This window comes from Xiphophorus hellerii, chromosome 9 (assembly GCF_003331165.1).
Source record: "Xiphophorus hellerii strain 12219 chromosome 9, Xiphophorus_hellerii-4.1, whole genome shotgun sequence".
In the NCBI taxonomy this organism is placed as follows: domain Eukaryota; kingdom Metazoa; phylum Chordata; class Actinopteri; order Cyprinodontiformes; family Poeciliidae; genus Xiphophorus; species Xiphophorus hellerii.
The window spans coordinates 19,426,489-19,449,083 of NC_045680.1; the positions used below are offsets into that span (position 1 = coordinate 19,426,489).

A 22,595-nucleotide genomic window follows, 5' to 3' on the forward strand; every position below is an offset into this window, starting at 1 on the left:
CTTGTTTAAGTCTCTTACTGTAAGAGGAAAGAAATACAAATTCATTGTTTAGATTATATTTAGTTTGTTTGTATGTTTATCTGGAATGTGCATAGGAAATTATTTCATACTTTAGCAATAATTTATTTTCCTTTCATGAATTGCCTCTAATGACATCCATGTTTGTCTAAGTGACAACTGTGGTCTGGCACATTTGAAGTAGGTGGGGACAAACATTTGGCTGAATTACTTTTGGTGAAACGTTATTGAGTATGTCTAAAATGATCCTTCTTACTCATCTTGGCATGTCATACCACACTGATTTGGACTGACCTTCTGTCGGTGGAAAGAGTTTACAAATTTGTGGAAAACAGGCCCAGTATCTGTCAGCAAAGACCTTATGTTGGATCTTGAAAGTATGAGTGCATTGGCAGCTTACAGTTAGGAAGTACTTTGGTTTACTAAAGTATTTATGTTTGAAAGTTTGGTTTTAGATTAAGCATTAAAAGATGTCTGTGAAATAAAATCCCACATATGCACCCCATAAAAAGCTCTTAGGTCCACTGTTAATATTGCATATTCATTCATAAAATTAGAACATAGGCAAAAAAAATAAATACAAGGCACTAAGTCATGAAGAGTCAAGTGATATTTACCTTTTATAAGAGAAATGAAGCAAATTTAACAAAACCAAAACATTCAAGTTACTATAAGACAAATGATCTACACTAGATTTTGCCCATATGTCTCAGTCTTTTAATTTGTTTTTGTTTTTTTTCTGTCAGGAAGTCATACTTTTGATTAGACAGGCAACCGTTACTGTCTAGATGTAGGGCCTTCAAATTAGTCTTCACTAGTGTGCAAGGAATTAAAAAAAGAAGGCATTGACCATTTCAACATTACCATCATGGTAAACATACTGTAGATAACCTACTTCATGACACATCTATTGGCGCTGTTGTGCTCGCATGGATGCTCTCCTTCTGGTTGCAGAACTAGCTCGCCGACTTTGGGTCCTTCCCCGCTGCTCTGAAGGAAAAGCTACGACCTGGGTTGATGATCTCTGCACCTGCAGACCCTCCATTTCCCTCATGTCCCTTGCCATCTGAGACAATGTTTGACCCGGATTGGTCTGCAGACGCTGGAAGAGGCTTTCTCTGTTAATTTTTTTCTCTGGACAGCTAAAGGTCAGTGCCACACCAAAGTCTGACTTCATCTCTCTTGAGAAACCATCAGAGGTGCCATCAAAGCAACGGCCAATGGCGATCTCTTTGGCAACTCTGGGATTCTGGTCTGTGACTGTGTAGATGCCATAGTTGTGTCCTAATGGATCAACGGGGGCTAACATGGTGAATGCATGTGATTCGTTGTTTTGAGCAACTGGCGGATGTTTAATGAGATATTCCTGTAGAAGGCCATTGGTACTAATCCTTCGACAACTACCTTGTGGAATCAACGATATGAGTGATCTGTCCACCTCCGCTTGATCAAACAACATGCCACTACATTTGAACTCAACACATGCAGCTGAGGTGTTAGCCTCTCGCATGTCACGGGTACTGCGAATGTCTCTAATACCATAAAGTTTGCCCCTTGTCTCTTGATGTGTTCCTCCCAGATTCCTTGACCGGACCATCACTTCCTTCTGGCCATGAATCTTGACTTTGATGAAGCATGCTCTAAACTCCTGGGGGTTAGGCCACCAAGAGAGGTAGTCTCCCGTCCAGGTTGTCAAGTCATTCTCCTCAAAAGGAACAACATTGTATTCATACTTGTCCTTTTCCACTCTGAAAAATCTGAAATGGTTTGCGTCCACAGGAGCATTTTCACAAGCTAATAAATTCTGATAAGGATATATTGGTCCGTTTGTCTCATCAAAATTGTTCTGGTTAGGCTTTGCCAAATTAATTCTGAATGCAGTTTTCTTTAGAGCTGGATCCTCATGATCAGAACGCTGGTAGTCTAACTTATCTAGATAAGGTTGGGAAACTCCAATGATGTTTGGATTCATCTTAGGGGAAGACGGAGCTGCTTCCAGCTCCTCTCCACCTAGTATGGCTGTGACATAAGCAGTGTAAGCATCCGGTCTCATGGCATCACAAAAAGCAGGCAAACAAGCCCCGTTGGGTCCGGTTAAGACACTGTCAAACCGACCCCATGCCCTGGGATTAGATGAATAACCAGGTTTGGGCTCCAAGTTTATCAAACTGATAACAACTCCCTCCAATTGTTCTGAAGGAAGGAACTTTTCACTCATGTAGGCACGCACTTTAACATAACAGCGCCTGTTTTCAGGCACGTCTAAATTGAAGAGCCTACGTTCTCTAATCTCCATGTTGCCTATTAGAAAGGTACGCTCCTCACGCTTGCTTCGTCCATGACCACCAGTAGTTGTTGTGCTGTAGGAGAAATCACTTTCCTCCTCCCAGACACCAGTATCTGGGTTTAAAGACCACAGCTTCATTGTGGGAATGTGCTCTTGCATTTTAACATGCTGCGTGTCAAGGAGAACTTGGACTGCCCCTGTCCCAAGAACCTCCTTGCTGGTCTCATCTCTAAAGTCAACTGAAAACATGCCGTAGGTCCTTAATGGCAGCATGTCACCCTCTTCATCCACAAAGTTGAGGTCACCAGGGGCTGCTGCTGCTGTCGTTATGTTTCTTGGATCAATAAATGTGACGCTGGCTTTCACTGTCCCCTCGTAGATTTCTCCGTTGTCTTTAAGGAAGGAGTGGGGTGGAATGACCAGTTGCCCTATTGGGTCTTCCCCTTTAATTTCCCCAAGGTCTATAAAATTGGTCTCTGCTGGATTTATATCAACTGGTGTTTGCTTTCTCATCACTTTCACATTATGATAGATGGAGCCACTTTTCTTGTCAAAAATGAACACCTTTGGAGTGTCAATGTACGTTTGAGTAGGGTCAACAAAATTTACCACCAATCTTTGTGTATCTGGAGTAATTTGCAATGTAAACCCTCCCTGGTATCCTGTGGTGCCTACTCTATCTTTACCAATATAAATATGCCCAAATCGCAGAGGCTCATCATTGTCAGCTGCCACAACTCGGCCACGAACCAGCACGGTAGGTTGCACACACCTCTGACAGCTGCACTGTTTCACCGCTCGTATGGGGAGTTTGTAGGTACCACAGTCAATGTTTCGACTCTCCATTTCCTGGACACCACAGCAGAACCCAGCTCCGTCTCTGCACCGCATGTCAAAGTCGAGGGATCCCGGGCATTTGTTGTGAGAGCATCGACCAGCATTGTAGTACTTGGAGTGAGTGCCAGGTTGAACGCAGTCCATTGGTAATCTGATGAGGTGCATTTCAGGAGTGGCATTGCATGCTGGTGATCCGTTAGCTGTGAATTAGATTATATCCAGCGTTAAGATGTGTGGCACAATATTGAGATGCAATCCTTACAACTCAAATGTTATCGAGAAGAATGTTACAATTACAGTGGTTTCAGTTTCTTCATTTGCTAGCATCTGACAGACGTTCTGTTTGGAATAATACTGTATATTAGACCTAATATGGTAAAATAAAATTAATGGACATGTTTACATTCATATTGATTATTCAAACTGCAAAGAAAGTCACATAACCTATTCTGTAGAGCACACACAGAAAAATTGGCATCAACGTGTCTAACTAGGAGAGTGAAGCATGGGTTAGATTATTATTACACATGAACTGAACATGTATTTACAGATCATTTAAATTGAAATTTTTTTTTTAAAGCAGTAATTGTTTAGCTAGATACTTGAAATATAATTACTGCACTTGATATCCTGAAATTCAATCATCCTCTTGTTAGGTACCCCTCAATTTCCAAATAATTGGTGGATGTAGCAAGACAAGATAAGCTTCCTTTGGCATATGATTATGTAAGTGCTGCATTTCTGCTGCTTTTCCTAATATGAGACCTGTCTAACTAATTATGTATGCTGAATTTAATTCGGGGTCCCTTTTCATATTAAGAACTTCACCACCAACAACATTGTTTCAATAAAGATCTGGTGGATTTGGGGGAGGAGGCCAAGCTGAATTAGCTGAGCTTAAAAGCAATCACAAATAATTAGTTATTATTTAATGAAATGTATTTGTGAAAAAAACTGAGCTGCAACACAAGAAAGATAAGACTTGTGGCAACAATTTATAACCATGTTAAAATAACAATAAACTAAATGAACATTACTGTTTGGAAAATAATCAGTTACTTTAAATTTTAATATACATTGTAAAACAAATTTAATATTTAACTTGGGAAGCCGGCAAATCAAATCAAATAAAATAGAATTCTCATTCCTAATCAACAAATAACATTTTTTTAAATCTAAAATTCAAGGATTCATGTGGGCCTCAAATGGTTTTTGAGGTTTTAGCAGTTTAGTTCACTTATGTCTTGAGCCAGCTCCGATTATGATTAAGATAGTTTATTAGTGTTCAAATTAAAAATGTAAACACAAAAACAAATTATTTATCTCAAGACTAGTACATGTACTTCTCCTCTGAGGTGGAGATGTTATTCTTCTCGCATGCTGGAGTCTCCTGTGACAATGAACTTTGGGCTGCAGGGATTTATTTGTTGCCTGAGGGAAATTGCTCTGTCTTGTGCCTTACCTAACAAGAACCATGGAGAATAGGCTCTATCTACAGTGCTGTAAAAATGTATTTGCTCCCTCTTAGATTTGAACTGTTTTAACTTTTTTTTGTCACAATTGAATGTTTCTTGTCTTGGAGTAAATACAAAGCAGTTTTTCAAATTCCTTTTTTCATTTTTCAAGGGAAAACTAAACCCTGCATGAGAAAGTCATTGGTTCTCTTGTTTAATCACAAATTAATTATGATTTACCACATTCTTTGATTTAATTTCACAAATCCAACCAAGGCATAACTACTCTAAAGTGAAGATTTAAGAATTCACTTTAACAGAACTTGTTTGACAGCATGAAGTCAAGTAAAATATATGATAAAGCAACACGAGAACAAATTAGAAAAAAAGAGGCTGATATCTACAAGTCCAAAGTAAGTTGCAAAGTAATTTCTAAGATTTTGGGACTGTAGTGAACCACTGTGAGAACCATTGTTGACAAATGGGGAAAATGTGGGGCAGTGGTGAACCTTCTCAGGAATGGTTGGCACACCAAAACTACTCCAAGAGCTCATCAACAACTCATCCAAAAGGTCACCGAAGGTCTTTGAAGACCATAAAACTCCTTTCCAGCCTTAGTTAAGGTTAGTATTCTTGATTCAACAATAAGAAACAGATCTGATTTTTTTTTAAAATTAAAAAATTGCATTCTGGAGCGCTCTAATACTGAAACCATTGTTTGTTTGTTTTTCTCCAAAGAGTTTTTGCGACTCTAGTGGCTTGTATTTTTTGCGACAGTAGGCAGACAGGAAAGAGGGCGAGGAGAGGGGAGAAGACATGCGGCAAAGGTCGTCGGGACCGGGAGTCTAACCCGCGATGTCAGCGTCGAGGACTAAGGCCTCCAAAGGTGGGGCGTGCTGACCCCCTGCGCCACCACAGCACGCCCCCTGAAACCATTGTTTACTAAAAAGAACCCAAAGAACATGAAACTGTCAGACATGTTGGTAGTAGAATGATGTCCTAGGGTTGCTTTTGTGTTTCACAACCTTAGTGATCTCCCATTATTAAAAAACAATCAGTTCTGCTCTGCAGAAGACAATCCAGAAGGGAAATGTCTAGCCATCAGGTAACAGACTAAAGCTCATGTGGGTCTCCGTTATGTAGTTGCGATAACAATGATATAAAGCAAATTAGAAAGCTCTAGAATTGAGTTATAGAAATGCAAACATCAGAATCTAGAGCTTAGATCTTGGATTGCTTTGCTAATAAAATAGTCCTTTATTAATCCCACAGTGAGGAAATTCTCTTATTACAGCAGTAAAGTATCAAAAAATACCCCATTGAGTAAAACATGTATCTAAAAACAACATAAACAACTGCATATAAATAAAGTACCTACAGATAAAATAAAATTTTAATTAAATAGAAACCTGAAAATGTGGAGATTTTTAAATACACAATAAATAAATGAAGAATATTTTATGTTAATGGTGGCATCATGTTGGAGTAGCTCTGTTACATTAACTCTGTTACATTACATTACTGATATGTCCTGTTAGAGGCCTTTGTTCATAATTTCTTTGGTTCACGCATTGAATGTCTGGGCAATTATTCCCTTTGCAATTGGATACTGTGCAGCTGGAAATATTTTTTGCATTTTTTAAACTTCCAGACAGTTGCTATGATGCATAGCTGTGGCTACAACATATTGTTTTTACAACTGAGAGCAGCTGATTAGCATCTCAAAAGCCCAAATAATACTTGAACTCCTAACCCAAATCCCAGACAAGTTAGAAAAGAGGCTTTGAGTGGGAAGCTAAAACCGTCTCTTCCAACAATCATTACGGGAAAGGATCATATCCTCGACTCCAACGCCTCTTTACCCGGCTTTCTAACCATTCGGCCAGACAAATATTTAAAGAGAAGTGGCAAAAGCAAATGAGGTGGATTAGTAGTGCTTGCCAACAACTGATGGTATCATCCAGGACATTTCACTATGGAATATTATCTGCTGCCTGGAAACTGAACTATCATACAGCAACAGCCTTCTGGTGCAATGGTGGTGACGGTGTTAGAAGTTCATCCCATAATCGGTGGTTTGCTGGTTTGAGTTGCTGTTCCATCCATCTCCTTTGTTGTGTTCTTGGCGAGACACTTCGCCTGTCTTGCCTGCCAGTGGTGGTCACTGATTGAGCTAGTGTGTGGTAGTATTGTTTCCGTCAAACTGCTCCAGGACAGCTGTGGTTGCAAACTAGTAGCTTGCCACCATCAGTGTGTGAAGAGGCTTTGGAGTCCTCTGGATTTGATAAATTGCTATACAAGTACAGGCAATTTACCATTCAGTTAAAAGCCTCTTCAGATTTGTTGCAAGATTGACTGCTACTGGAGATCTTTTCTGCCCACAACATCACCATCCAACCACTATTTGAAGATACTTGGATGATATGAGTTACAACAACATATAATTTCCCTTTGGAATAAATATTATGAGCTGAATTGAAAACCACCTTTGAATAACTCAAAAAGAGTCCAATTATAGTTCTGGATTAACTTGGTAAAATGTCCAGACTTCTATCTAATTTCTAATTGAGATGTAGAAGGACAGTAAACAGGTTGCTCTTACTTGAAAACCCTTCAATGTGGCAAGTGTGAGCTAAAATTCCTCCACACCAGCGTAACACTTAATGTCCGTTGTTAGAAATGTTTGATAGCAGGTATTGTCTTAAAGAGTAGCACATAGAATTAGTAGGTCAAAAAAAACTGGTTTAAGGGGTAATTTGTGTTTCATATACATCATTTTTTTGGCTTTCTTAAATGAAATCATCTTTTTAAAATCACTCTTTTCGGTTTATTTAGGTTGCCATTGTCTGGTATAAAACTTGCTTGACTGTATAAAATGTGAAACAAAAATGAAAAAGAATAGTATAATATACAAGGGGGCAAAGAGGGCACTGTAGTTCTCCCTCCTTGATGTGGCAACATTTTGTTCCTTGATTGAGAGAGGAACATGTAGAGTTTAGTTTATGCACTGCATGTTGGAGGAAAAACTGCCGTCTGGGGTTTTCTGCACCTAGAGCCACTTCAAACGATAAAAAAAAAAAAAATCCATCATGAGAAGACTGTATTTCAAACAAATGTAAACAAAATAAAACCTAATCCCTTAGCTCAGTTAGATTTCCCTGCTATTTTTACTTTCTTTTGCTTTTTCCACTTGGTGTGAGGTGACTCTCTCTTTCCTGGGGTTTGTGAGCACTGTGGTTTTGTATGATTCTTCTTAATGCATCAACATGCCTCATGGATGACTTGAATGTAGCCCAGGTCTGGCATTCCTCTCAAAGGGTGTATTCAATTTTAGCAGCGGCTGTTTTTTATACAGTCAAATTATTTGTGGTTGTTTGGTTTCTGTCAGTGGTTTTACTTGAGCCTGTGGAAAATTCAATACGTCATTGTCAAATTCACCAGGATAAGAGTCATCCTGAGTCATAATCCCACCTAGCATCTCGCCATCATCATGTCAAAATGTTTTCCTTTGGAGCTGATAAAGAGGAAATGCAATGTACGAGAAATTGGCTTCTTACTGCAAAAACAATGTTGCATATAGGATAAATCTGCTTTACCTGCAAGCAAAAACAAAGTGTTGCTTTTTATCGGAAAATGCTGTGTGTTGCTTTCTTATGAAAATCAACACTGTTGGTCAGCTTTGACATCAGTGATTTCATTGATTAAAAAAAACATTGAAAAGAATAAAAAGCAGCGTGAATCTATATTTGCATTTAGAAGAAAGACGTTTTTATTGTGAAACGAGGTTTTATGTTTTATATTCTCCTTAAGTCTGTACGTACCAATCACAGTAAGGTGAGCTGGGGACGACTTGATGGTGCCTGCAGCGTTGCTGGTTTTGCAGTAGTACTCCCCGGACTGCTCTAGCTTTAGGTCTCGTAGCACAAGGTCTTTTCCATACTTATACATGTTCTTATCCAGCAACGTCCCATTGTGGTACCTGGTTTATTTTTATAGAAATGTAGAGATACAAAGGACACAGATTACTTTAGTTTATTTAGATTTTGATTTCTTAATAAAGCTCCTTAAGTCAGCACATACAATTCTTAGTAGAGGTGAAGGCTACATGTTTTGTAAGTTTTTATTAATGATTCTTACTACAAGTCTGGCTGGCCTAAAACTTTACTTTAATCCAAATAAATTCAGTCCTGTTGTATGTGACCATATCCAATGAAATTAAAATGTTAACCAAGCACATTCATTTGCAAATGTAATGCTCAACTCTGGTTAAATTTGAGCATTTTTATTTGTTAATGCTTCTTCTGGACCAGGAAGAGAAATCTATCGGCACATCGGCTGTAAAAACTGAAATAATTTAAACTCAGAATTGTTTCTTAAAATCTTTACAATTACTTTGCATGTACATTTACACTGTGGTGATTGTGACTCAGTTGGAAGAGTAGACTTTTTGCAATCTGGAAGTTACAGGTTCAGTTCCAGCTTCTCCCTACCACATGTAGATGTACCCATTGGCAAGGAATTTAAACCTGATCTCTGTATTGATGTGTGAGAGAGATTGGATGAACATGACAAGTTAAAACACGCTGAATGGTTGGTATGTTCAGAAAAGCATGATGAATGTAATATAAATTCAGACCATTTAACATTTAATTCTGTATTTTTAGTCTGCTTTAACTATTACATTTGATCTTTCATGAAGCATGTCATTTTTTTAAAATTCCCCTTTCAGTTTATTTTTACTTTGAAAAAAGACCCGTTCCTCTCACCCCTAACATACCATTGTGTGTATTACTGCATAAAACTGCTGTTCTTCTTACCAGTAGTATTTGTCTGGAGCTGGTGATCCTGTAGCCGAGCAGCACAACAGCGCCCTTCCTCCCTCGTAACGCACTTTGTCTTCTGGGTGCTTCACGACATATGGCTTTTCTGTGGAAGGTGTAAAAGCACAAATCTTATACACCTGTTTTCTGTGCATGGTGAGACAGAAGCTTACAGAGCTCTTAAAACTCAGCCCGACAGGCACTTTGTTCTCACATTGGTCTCTGGGCTTTTAAAAACTTGTTAAGGGAATTACAGTCTCAAAGCAGCACAGTTCTAACATTATCGGGTTTCTTCACAACTATATAGGTGGTCTGGGCTTGACTTTGTGGTATTTTATTTGTCTGAAAGTAGGATTTGCCCAATAAAAACAATCAGCATCAGGAAATGTTTTTTCATGGCTATCCGTCAACACCTAATCAAATCTATCTACTCCATCTACTGGCACTCACCAGCTGACGTGAGGACAGCCCGTAGCCAGGAAATCCCTGTAGCGTTACTGAAAGTAGAGACGACCACTGGCACAAACTTCTCTTTGTTGATGGAAATGGAGGTGGAGCCAGAGGAGCAGACTCCTGATAGTGTGAACTGCCCTTTCACGTCTGTAAGAGTCCGGATCACTTTAGGGTGGCTGGTCAGAGCCACGCTGGCCCCTGCCACAGGGACTCCGGTCACAGTTTGGATGTCTCCGAACAGCATGTGGCCTTCACAGACACAAATGCTGCAGTCCTCACTGGGTTGGCCTTCAGAGCACTTCAGCTTGCATGTGGCTGTTGTAATAAACCCATTAAGACATACAGTACGTAAAGTGTGAAAAATATGCTGAAGAATAGAAATGAAAAACATTTGGAATCACAGTGTTAAAATATTATGGTTTATGGTTAGTAATATCATCTTCCATAACATTGTTTCTATGTCTTAAAGTCATTCTAATGAGAGAGGAATGCAGCAGAGTCCTTATTGCAGCTGTTGCTGCATAGTGCCGGTCAGCTGGCTGAAAGAAAGTTCTTTGACGTTTCCCTTAATTAAAAAAAAAAAGCAAGTTTGCTTCAATGGAAATTTTTTTTATTTATGAAAAACACATACAGTCATGGCATGGACGCTAATAGAGGACCATCCATCACTCTCACAAGGCCGATAGAAATTTAAAACTACAATTAGAAATGCTTTGGTTACTCAATAACATAGCCAAACTAGTTAATTATGATTGTATATTGTCAACCTCTTTTGAGTAAAAATCTAAAATGTGATGATGTTGTGCATATTTGTCAGTACCACATTAACATTTGTTTATAGTAATGAACTGTCAGTCATATCAAAATTCTTATTTTTACTATAAAGCAACTTGGTTTATATTTCACATGGTCAGGTGCACCTCAGCTTAACGACTTTATTAAAAATGAGCAGCTTTGCAGTCATCATAACAGCATATTGTTTGGAGCTTGTTGCAAGATGTGGGCCTGGAAATGGTTTGGTTTTAAGTGGGAGGATTTCAGAGGAAAAGTTGCAATCTGCCAAGTGGATGAAAAAAATATTATTTGTGCAAAACGTTGCCACAACAAACGAGCTTCATTTCTCCTAACTAACAAAAACTCCTGACTACTTTTTGGAGAAAGGGCCTGCAGTATTTTCTGGACTTGTACACAGTGTCGATTGTTGTGCTCGACCTGAATGAAGTGCTGGCATGTCAGTCACCACAACAAGGTCCCATGGCTTTAATAACAACAGAGTCAGTGTGCTCCTGATTAACAACTGTAAATATATATATATTATTATCAGACAGTCTGCTGCTGTTGTTTCGTCCAATTTCTTGACTCCTGGCAACAGCTGTTGCATTTTAGCAACAGTTTGGTAACTTAACCAAACCCAGAAGATCATTTGTTATCCTTTTCATTCCTGTTAAAAACATGCCCAGCTCCTATTACTCAAATATAATTTTGTAAGTCAAACAAATTGTCAATTACATAAGGTTTCCAAAATACTTTTATAAGAAATGAACTTATTTGAAATGTGAATTTTACATAATTAGCCTCAGGGAGGTTTTTCCCTCTTGGAATGACATGATAATACTTTATTCTTTATTCTGTCTGTTTCTTGCTATAGGGTTAGCCCCTAACCCTAACCCTTATGGGCCATTATTGTGTCTAAACAAATAGGACTGATTGATTGATTGATTGATTGATTGATTGATTGATTGATTGATTGATTGATTGATTGATATTAAAAAAAGTCAATTTTTATCTCAATTTCAGAGTTGAACTGTGTTGTTTGACTTTAAAAACATAACAAAATTGTAGAGATTTTGATGCTTTTTTGCTGTTTGAAAGTGAACTTTTAACATAAAACTGTGTAAAGACATTTTACACAATATCTAAAAAAGTCTGAGCTTACTAGGACATCGACTTCTTCCACATTTCTGGACCTCAGCAGGTCGTCCAGGACACTGCACCATCTCTGAGGTTCTCACACAAGTTCTTCTCCTTGTCCTGCGACCTCCACCACAAGTTACTGAGCAACTCCCCCAGGGACTCCAAGGGCTCCACTTGGCTATAAGAAAAGGGCGATTAGAGGGATTTGTGGTACTTTATTTTCAGTAAATCTTTTCAGTACTTTTGTCAGTCATTCATTGGTGTTTGCTGGCTGAAAACACTTCACTTCAATTTGTTGTATCTTGAGCATTAAGCTGATTATAGCTACAGTTGAAGTATTAATATCATGGATGATTACTTGAAGTAAAGTCTGTCAGCTTTTTAGGAGCATACCACTCAAAAGAGATAGTCAACAGAGCATGTAAAAGCACTTTTGGATGTCAGAATGTTAAAGATAAAGGGAACAACAATATGCTGCATTGACAATGTTAAGGTTTAACCTGCCGATGAACAGTCTTATTTCAGACTAAATCAAAAACCCAAATCCATTTTGGTATCTAAAAATTGCTCAGTAATTTTAGCCAGGTGTAAGGATAATTCTCGTCACAGTTGACCGACCTGCGCATGGTGGAGTGGAGCACTCCCTCCTCTCCGCATGGTGTCCTATACATGCTGGTACGAACAAAAGTGGCATAGGCTGAGCGCTCACACATTTCCTCTGCCGAACTTGGATTCCCACGTCATTGCAAACCGTGGTGGAGCAGGGACCCCACTCACTCCAGTCGGTCCAGTAGCTCTGCACTGCACACACAAGAGATCTTAGGATTTCAAATCATTCATCAGTTTCTGTACTAGAAAAGGCCAGTTATGTGACAAACTAGTGCACAATAACATCACATGTTTAAGTGACAGCTTGTGCCGCAACAGGCTGCTCTTATCAGGACTACCTGGAGGACACTGAAAGCGAACATGATAGTTGGAACAGACTCGACCGTACGGCTGTTCTTTGTTGATGCACCAGAAGCCCTTCTCCAAACTGGAGTGGACCACTTCACCAGTGTCTGCAGCTGCCACCCAGTCTGTGGTGCGGGCCTCCATGGCCGTGGGCCGAGCACAAACCCTCTCTCTGTAGTAGAAACGAATTGCTTCCAGGCGCTCGTAGTCTCCATTCCCACCAGGATGGTCGATGTTAAACCAAGATGTCCACTCAGTCACACCTGGGGGCACGCAGAGAAAACTGATAGAAACCAACTGTTTGAAATGGCCAGAAATGGCTAGGAAAGCACCATCTACTCTAAAGAAGCAGGAATACTTCACACACAAAAGTGCATTTGTTTTTGATCAGACACTGTTGTTGTTGTTATTGTTGTTATTGTAACAGTGCCTCCTTAGCAATAAATCATAAACCGCTAGAAAGCATGTTCCCCTTCAAACATAAGAAAAATCAATATGAGGGTTGCAGCAAAGTCGAGTATGAGGTATGGGCCGTGTAAAACTTGTCAGATCCTTTCTGCCAATTCTGTTCACGTTATTCAGCTAATGACTCTTGTTTTGTGTTGCTTAGTGGATTGAATGGTAGGAATTTAACAAAAGAAGATACATTTGTGGTATAACAATTTATTCATGTCTCAAAGAAGGATTGATTAAGATAGAGCAATAAACAACCAGAACAGCCTGCTACTTTCTTCTCATACTGGTCAACAGCTTGGTCACCCGCTGCTGTGAGAAGGCATCCAGTCCTTCCACCAGTGTTTGCTTCAAATCACCCAGTGTGTATGTGTTGTTCAGTATGGTACAAACAGTGTATATCTAAGGTGATCCCACAAGTGATTGTAGGGTTGACATGAGGACTGCATGCAGGCAACTCCATTCACTCTAGATTTGGGAAGTTTTTCATCAGCTCAACCCACAAAGAAATTTTTTTCATAAGTGTGACAACATTTAAAGAAACATAATCAGGCTATTTAGTACAATAACATTTACAACTATTTACAAGAAGAACTACGACAAAAAAATTGATAATATAACACAATTTTATTTTCTTTTGTGCAAAATTTGTCTTGGGGTTAGTATATAATGGTTTTTCTACACTGTGGAATATAGAGTTAAGCCTAACGGCTTGTTCAAGGAAAATATAAGGAATAAAACCAGTGCACTTCCTAATAAACATAGTTTAAACAAATTATTCTATGCCATTAAAAAGATCTTTCAAAAGAAAAAAACAGGAATGTTGAAAGAAGGAAAACTCTTTGTAGATGTTTAAACATTTGTAGTCCTTAAAGATGACAGTACATTGGGGATTAGTTAAATTTGAAATGAATAGTGATAAAATTTCATGTCTGTTAGAGCCTTGTGTTATTTCATACAGGCATGAAGTTAATGTTTGACGCAAGTGGATTTCTTTCCAATTATTGTCATCTTCAATCAGTCCCACGCAGGGAGGAATCCTAATAAAAGAGCAATTGTTCATTTCTTCTCATGCTCACTGTAGGTTTGTTGTTGCTCATAAGACATATTTGGTTAAGTGTTCTCTGGGCATAGATTTTAAGCCATTGGCTGCTTATTTTACAGGAAATTAGTACCATTAAAAATGTACTGAGCTGACTTTTAGACTTTTCTGCTTGTAATGGAGTCGTGAACATCAAGTGAAGCATGTAAAAAGCGTTTGGATTTGCAAAAGGCCTGTGAAAAGTACAAGTAATTTTATAGTTTTATGTAAATTTTCACATTAGTGAAATGGGAAGGTCTGCTCCCAGATGTCGCATGCTAAACCATAAATTTCTTTACAGATCTCAAACAAGAAGATGTTAGAGATATTTTTTATGACAAAAAGAATTATTTAAAAAACAGCCATAATACCTGTTGTTTGTGAGTCTGTGAATGTATTGAAAACCACTCTTTTGCTCCTGTCTGATGGGTTCCTGGTCCTTAATAAGCCTGCACACAATGTAAAAAAATTAAAAAATTAATATCAATACCCCAACATACCCCAATATGTCATAAAGTCCCATTGGTCCCTTGTACATCAACAGATGTAACCGCTATAAATGAACTCTAATTAGTTAAAATTCTTTATTGTTTAATGTATGTTTATAAACTGCGACAGACCGGCGACCTGTCCAGGGTGACCCCGCCTCTCGTCCGGAACGTTAGCTGGAGATAGACACCAGCACCTCCCGACCCCACTAGGGACAAGGGTGTTAGAAAATGGATGGATGTATGTTTATAAAAGAACAATGATAGAACATCCAGAAATACCCCGGGGTAAATCAAAGTAAGCATAGCAGTGATTTTTTTGGTATGAAAACTGTAACTCAGATATGTATCAAACTGGAAGTTGTTCTGAAAAAAAAAAAAAAAACTGTGTTGGAAAAATGTTTTATCTGTGGAAATATGTTATTTCTTAGCTGATTATTTTCCTGCTGTCTAACAAACTTTTTGATGCCAAAAGTTATATATTTTGCCATTCATTAGCTTAGCTCATTAGAAAACCTATGCAAATTAACTAACATAAGAAACATTAACACATTTAATTTTTACGTTTATACATTTATATACACACATACCTGCAGCAATTATTACACGTCTCAGAGTCACTGTTTCATAACGTCTTGTTTCTATGCCCTGCTGCAGTAGTGTAATAAATAAGAACAACACATGAAATATGAGGTTTCTGGCTCTTTGATTTATTAAATGGGACTCAGTGACATTTTCTTCCATGCCATAATGTGCAATGATTCATTTATTCTCCACCACTAATTTTTAATGTTGCAAAAGACGTCAATTGTTTGCTTGACATTTCTCTTTTGGGTTACATTTGGGCCGCTAAAAAAAAAAAAAATATCATGGTGCGTGACGGAAACAAAAAGTTACGTATGCTACCTCTCACCATGTACACGTGTGCGTGTGTGTGCGGGGGTGGGTGCGTGTGTGTGTGTGTATTAGGCACAAGCACTGCTGAGTTTATGAGAAGAGAATCCCAGCACATTAACTAGTATTGATCGATGTCCCTTCTGGTTTTATTGCATGCTTCAGCTCTTTATTGTCGTGCCAGCTCTTTTGGTTCAACCATTAAAACCTTTTAGTTACATTTCTAAAACGACGTTAGGAATTGCATAATGTACACTTTTAGGTTGGCATGGGCAGCCAGCTGACCAACATTGGTGCTCTTTTTTTTTTCTTTTTTAATTTAGCTTTTAAAAAGCCATTGTACGCTTTCCATATGGCTTTGTGTCTCTGAACTACTGGGTTGACTTGAGAACCACAACGAAATGCCTTCAGATTGATGTGTTCAGCAGCTGTGTCTGCTGCCTGCAGATTGAGTTCAGCGGGTGGAATCAAATACTTTCCCCATCATTCTTTTTCTGCAGTGATTTGTATGTCGCTATTGCATTCCTACACACATGCTCGCTGATGATCAACACTATGTATTGGTCTTCACTGATTTAACAAGTGCTTGCAGAATGCATGACACATTTTCTTCCCTCTGCGATACTGTAGCTTAGAATACATAAACAACTTTTCACTTAGCTTCTTAGCTTGGAGACCCGGACCTGCGGCCATTAATGATCCTTTCAACTCCGCACGCAGACTTGTTTCCAAGAAATTCTAAAGAAGCATTTCGGCTTGTTACATAACAGCGCTACTCCCCCTCACACCAACTCCAAGTTAATTTACGGCCAAGTTCTTGGCCCCTGATTATCGTTTCAAGATGTTTCACATTGAAAACCAAACACCAAAACAAGTCTTCTGGTTTTACAAGGTGTCTGATAGTTTTAGGGAAGTTAAGAGAGGGAACACAGATTAGGTGCAGCAGAAAGGCAAATGTTGGAGTGCTGGCCTCACTTATGGCAGGTATATAATCTGGCCCAGTGCACTGGGATCTTTGTGCTTTTGACTGACATATTAACACTTTTTAAAGACCATGGGCTTTTGCAGGGCTACTGCTTCATGTGGCTGGTATGTGAGTGAATTAACCTCACCAAGAAGCAAGTAACACATGTTTTTCAAACCCCAAGGAGAAATGTTACAATTTATGATTTCCTATTTGCTGCTTCAGGCTCACACATACTCGGGTGTCCTGTGCATATTTTGTGAGCCGTGCAGATTCTACATGGAACCCGCGTGCACTGTCCACAGACGGTTGAGATTTCACGGTCAAGCCTACTGGTTTCCTATATTTCTCGTGACAAATTCCTTCATTTTCCACAATTCGACTTAGCTCAACACAGTGACCCTTCCTTACTCAGTGTCTGAGTTATTAAGTAAAAATACTAAGTATTTTGCCTTCTCTGAAAGTCCTTTTGTTCTCTGATTGATATATCTTGCAAATTTTTGTTCTAATTTCTTCAGTCAGACACCCTTCAGAACTGGACTCCATTTCATCCACAAGATGGCACAGATTCTCAACTTTATCAGCTCGGTGTTGCACATGCAACAGTTTGATGAAAACATTGTTTCCAGTCAAGCTTTTTGCTATGGTACGCTCTCGTACACGTACTCATGGACATCCATGAAGTATGTCAGAGCCTTTAGAAAATGACATTTTGAGGTGCCTCACCGCTGAAGTATATCTTGTTTGTCCTTTTTCATTTGTGCTTTTAGGTTATTATAAATTTATTTTACATTAGGAACATATTCAAAATGTCTTCAAACACCACTTTTTGTAGTGGTGTTTGAAGACATTACAAAAAGTGTCTTTTGTAATGGAAGATCCGTGCTGCATTTATTTCACTTTTTTTTGGATTAGGGACAAATATTGATTATGGAAATGAAAGATGACCAACAAACAACCGTGGTTATTTTACAGTGACATTTGGTATGTTCACTTAAAGTACTTCTAGTGGCCTAAACATCCATAGTCAATCTTGGAATGACCCTAAGCAAACATCGACTAGGTAACAAGATCCTTTGGTGACAGAAGGCTGGCTACAAAACACCAAACATCAGTTTTAGTAACTGGATTTCTTCTAAGTGCAGATTAATCTTGAGCCACAGAGCCTATTGTTGTTTTTAACTAACTAGACATTGGGGTTTACAGCTTGGCTGGACATAAGCACATCTTCTATTAGTAATCACCTGTGACTTTCTGAAGATTTGCTTTCATTCATTTTGTGAGAGGGAGTTTCCAGTGTTTGTATTATGTTGAAAGAAAAAAGAAGAAAGAAAAAAAAAAAACTCCCAAAGAGAGAAAATGAAAGACTTTTTAAAATTGCACCCAGAATGTTTTCACTCGTATTGGGAAGGTATGTCTTTGCCAGATGTATGTTGGCAGACAGACAAGGCCTAAATAGGTGGTCTGGATTCTGTTTGTAATACTAAAAATCCCTACATGATGGAGAAGATTAAAAAAATAACTACTCTTGAACTGAAAAAAAGTCCTACTTGGTGAATCTGTTTGTACAAAAGTGTTTTATGTTCGACTTGAGAGTGATTTGTCTGTGTGAGCCTGTGCATGCAATGCTCTGTTTATGTTTTCATATGAGAGTTGTTTATGCACTTGCACAGAGAAAAGAGGAATGCCAGGGGCCCCAACTCTCTCATGTGATAGAAAAAGGACAAAGAACAAGGCTATTTAACAGTCAAAGCACAAATAAGGTATTTTATATGGAGAGAGAGATAAACATGTACATAACATAAATGAAGTTGGCATAGCGCAATTAAAGAGGAAGGTAGAAATAGAAATACAGCTGAAACTGACTGAATTTCCAGCATTGTAGCACCTCTAGCATTTGCATTAAGTTAGAAAAGCAGTAGTTTCAATCTCCTGAGTCTTATCGCCGTAACTAGACAGTTACCAAAACCAACTAACATCCTGTTCACATCACAGAAGGAAGAGTGACAATCAAACATTCCTATCAGAGAAAAGGCACATGTGCATTTTTGAGCAATCGTAAACGTTTTTCCCATTAGAGACAAAGCGATGAGTTTTTAAATTCACTGTAAGTAATCACAAAAACAGATTATAAAAATACAGAAATTATATCAGAAGGCATAGTTATTCAACACCATGCTAACTCCCCAGCTGCCCATATCAGGTCATATCAGGTCAGTCTCAGTTAATATTTTTGTTAATATTTCAAATGGTAAAAGTAGAAGGCTGTTTGTAAAACACCATCAGGCTGGTGCTTGGGCCAGACACAGGTTTGAACTTGCTGCTGATTCTTGTCTGGATGTGAGGATATTTTAAAAAATGTCCAACTGCTTGAAAATACTGTTTCCCATTCACATTCAACTGCGAATAAAGTTAGACAGTAGCTGTCAATCTTACTGCTTGACTGGATACATTTTTCTAATTAGGTAAAATTAGGTATTTAATGAACACCGTATTGTTTTTGCTGATTTGAAACAGTCGGGAGGTGTTTAAAAGTTCAGCTGCTCACACTGTTTAACCTCTGGTCAAAACAATGAAACAGCTCAACTAAAGCAGCTTTAAATATGTTCTGGACACATGTGTGTATATGGGAAAATGAAAATATTGAATTTAAAAATGTGACACAGTTTGGGATTAATGTGAATTTATTTATATTTCTTTGATCCACTGACGTCCTTGTCTCAGTCATTTAATTCATCTGGCCAGACGGCTTCGTGTTTGGAACAGACAGTGGTCAGCATCTGGAGAAGTAGCCCTGGTGTCTGCCTAAAGTTATGTGGAGAGAAGAGAGGACTGGAAGATTCATGTGAAGGGGTGGTAGTTCCAGAGCACTCCTCTAATACGGTGGGCATTCAGCAACAGCTGCCACCTTTAAATGGAAAAAATGGGCCATAAATCTCCAAGGATTTAGGGTGGATGGAGAGAGTGACAGAGAACAAAGCCAGGATAGTGTTTGATGGAGTAGGACGGAGGAATAAGTAGAGAAAGGTGAAGGCCAGAATTTGATGGAGTGAGGAAAAAGAAGAGAAAAAGGTGGGGAAAGTATTTGTGAGAAATACCTGAAGCAGAGACAGATTAGAAACAAGAGGAGAGCAGATGAAGACGAATAGACAGATGGAGACGTTCTGCGAAGTCAATGCTGCAGTAGTAGATTGAACACACAGAACGGAGGCATAAAATGGTCGGCAAGTTGGCCGCTTCAGCAAAGTTGGAAAACAGAACGCTAAAGCCATTTTACCTGCGCTCCTTCACTTCCCCCTTTATTCCATTTTCTCATTTAGGAAAGTACGAAGCCAGCAGGTGTAAAAAAAAAAAAAAAAAAAAAAAGGGCCACTTGCTATGTGATTATTGCACCTTGTTTCCAAGGTGACCGGGTTTATGTCTTTGGGGATGGCCTGGCTGCGCAGCATTCGAGAGTGAAATAAGGCCAAGACGCACCACCTTCTCACAAGATGTGGGGATGTACCGCTAAAGAAGCATGGCATAAAACGTAAAAGTTTATTATCCATTTTAGGGTCAGAGTGTTCTGCTCAGTCAAGATCAATGTGAACAACCATTTATAAATCTTCTTTCTCTGTCGGCTGGTCTTGTGATTTACTCATCAGTATATGGCACAAACCCCTCTGCCAGACATTTACGACTCAGAGGCCTGAAAGTCCCACAAGATGTGGAGACTATTATGGTCTATTCACACTCGATTGCCTTTATGAACTGCCAGCGCCTTCACTTAAAAAAAAAATAATAATGGAAAACAGATGGAAGGTGGATAGAAAGTGACACTTGGGAAGAGCAGTGAGTTTTCAAAGCAACAGGAGGTGAAATTCAGGGGCGAGCACTTATGATGTTCATGTGTTAGGTGGTCATTGTAATGGCCAGATGCTCAAGCTGGACCAAAGGTTGGGAAAAACTGGAACAACAACAGGAAGTGATGTAAAGATGTGTTTAGGCACGAGGTCACAACGCCACAATGTGAAGCCTTATCATGGTGGTAACATTATCGGGTTGCTGCCATCATGTGACTTGGCCTGGTAAAGTAAGCTCAAGCTATTTTTATGAGACCTGGAAATGAATGTGAGAAACTGTATCCTTACGTTTGACAGACTTTCATTTGGAGTAAGAGAGTAGGCAATTATTCTCAGTTTGACCTGTTGTCTTCACAGAGTCAGTTAATAAATACTTTGGTGAGCTGATTGACAGCAAAGGCATTGAATATGACCCAACATTCGGCAGAAACAGACAAAGATACATAAAGACAGAGAAGACATAAATAATTTGCAATCACCGTGAGAAAAACGTTTGATATCTTACAACAAGAAGTTGGTCTCTGCTTCAGAGCTTCCTATAAGTTTTAGACGGTTTTTTAAAAATATATTCGGACCACATCCGATCAACCCTAGTTTAAATCCAAAGTATTTCGACTAATCGAAGTTGAACTGAATGATTCTACACTGAATGGAGATTCTTCAAAATACAGTTTAGGATTTATGTAACCATTATTCTATGCAAATTGCAATGCTTTTTGGCATTAAAATATGACAACCACCAACACCACAAAAAGTTGCTCTGTCAAATCTGCACAGGAGCATTGCTAAGTGATTGCATTATTACTTCCTCGCATCTTGTTAAATTAATCTCTCTTACTGTTTTTGTGAACCCAATATCGAGTTTTGTCCCATTTGGTGAGCTGAATGTACCCCTAGTTGCAAAACAGGTAGGTATCAAAACATAAAGTTTGGTGACGTTTTGTCTATTTTTCCACACAATTGTTTTTTTTCAACATTTATGACTGCATGTCATATCCCACATGATCGTACGCTTTATTATGAACAAGTGAACGGGACAGAGCTGAGATTTGTATTTTGGGATGGTAAGAAAAAAAGCATGATGCAACAGCTGTTTGGTTGGGTCATGTAATGCAATGTTTACTGCTTGTTTCATAATTGGTTACTCTATTATATTTTTATGGTGTAAAGTACTTTGAATTGTCTTGTTGCTGAAATGTGTTATAAACTAAAGCTTGCCTTTTTTGTTTGCTTTTTTTTTTTACTGTGAGTTAAACCTCAAAGAAAGTTTTACTGATCCCCTCATTCATCCCCACATGTTGCTAATCGCACTGGGGTTGAAACCAGCTTTTGTTTTCACACGAGCAATTAAGGGCCAATGAGGAGAGTAATGAATGTAACCACAGAGTCCAATACTGTCTTTCTGAAAGACTGTAAATAACTTTCACAAATTTGCCTGCAGATCTGCACAGCCATTGCCTATCTAAATATCTAAACTCTCTTAATTGGACAAGCTTTGCTCTTGATTTGTTTACATGAACATGTTTGATACTTTTAATTCTTAATGTATCAGTTTACAGGTTCACAGTGTGTCCCCACAGCATTTCAATCTGGAACACACACCAGTACCAACACCCCCACACCCGCCCACGCACACACACACAAAGTTTATCTCATCGTCCTCCAGACACTTTTTCTGAAGCAGTCCTGCCCTGACATCCTCAAGGGAATGTCGCTAAGCCGGAAAAACCTCTACAGTTGCTCTCAGTTGGTCTACACATGTGAGTGATGCCGTAAACCGGTTGTTGTTGTTTATTATGAGACATGACAAGGAGATGAAAAATGTTTAACCCAGAATTTGTTTGTTTTTTCCTGCTGCCCAGCGCTGTCTTCTTTTAAGTTTCTTCATCTTTTAACTTACAGTGATGATAAATACAAAACAAAAGTTAAATCAGTCTTCTCTTACCTTGACCTAGAGCCACTGAGGCCAGAAAAGAGAGCAGTAGTGGCAGCTTAGTTAATTCCAACATTGTGCTGATGGTGTGATCACGGAGTCGGCATGGATACAAGATGAAGACGAAGCAAACAACTGGTTCTGCAGCACTTGGTCAGGGTAAGTGGGCTTCAGATCCTCAGGTGTGGGTGATGCTGCCGGTC

The 22,595-nt window shown here is 38.8% G+C and overlaps 1 protein-coding gene and 1 long non-coding RNA gene across 3 annotated transcripts in view; one reads left to right on the plus strand and one right to left on the minus strand.

Moving 5' to 3' along the window:
- Positions 1 to 22,508, minus strand: cilp2 (cartilage intermediate layer protein 2). 2 transcript variants are annotated; one of them, XM_032572947.1, is made up of 9 exons: positions 22,405 to 22,508; positions 14,643 to 14,720; positions 12,731 to 13,000; positions 12,402 to 12,584; positions 11,806 to 11,961; positions 9,867 to 10,184; positions 9,414 to 9,522; positions 8,418 to 8,575; positions 1 to 3,342 (listed from the first exon to the last, which is right to left on the minus strand). In XM_032572947.1, the coding sequence occupies exons 1-9, from the start codon at positions 22,466 to 22,468 to the stop codon at positions 926 to 928; spliced, it is 3,753 nt and encodes a 1,250-aa protein (XP_032428838.1). In that variant the 5' UTR covers positions 22,469 to 22,508; the 3' UTR covers positions 1 to 925. The 2 variants fall into 2 exon arrangements, with proteins under 2 accessions (XP_032428838.1, XP_032428839.1); XM_032572948.1 differs by lacking the exon at positions 14,643 to 14,720 and having other exon boundaries at positions 22,405 to 22,502.
- Positions 15,397 to 22,595, plus strand: part of LOC116726287 (uncharacterized) — a 25,086-nt gene continuing 17,887 nt past the window's right edge. Inside the window, exons 1-2 of the long non-coding RNA XR_004340575.1 lie at positions 15,397 to 22,219; positions 22,415 to 22,551. This is a non-coding gene — a long non-coding RNA (uncharacterized LOC116726287). The remainder of the gene's footprint in view (positions 22,220 to 22,414; positions 22,552 to 22,595) is intronic.

Coding starts and splice junctions, on each gene's coding strand:
- cilp2 (XM_032572947.1), bottom strand. CDS start 22,468: ATGTTGGAATTAACTAAGCTGCCACTACTGCTCTCTTTTCTGGCCTCA. Junction 13,001..14,642: donor CACAGACTCACAAACAACAG/GTATTATGGCTG, acceptor GCGTGCCCCCAG/GTGTGACTGAGTGGACATCT. Junction 8,576..9,413: donor GCTCCAGACAAATACTACTG/GTAAGAAGAACA, acceptor AAAATAAACCAG/GTACCACAATGGGACGTTGC.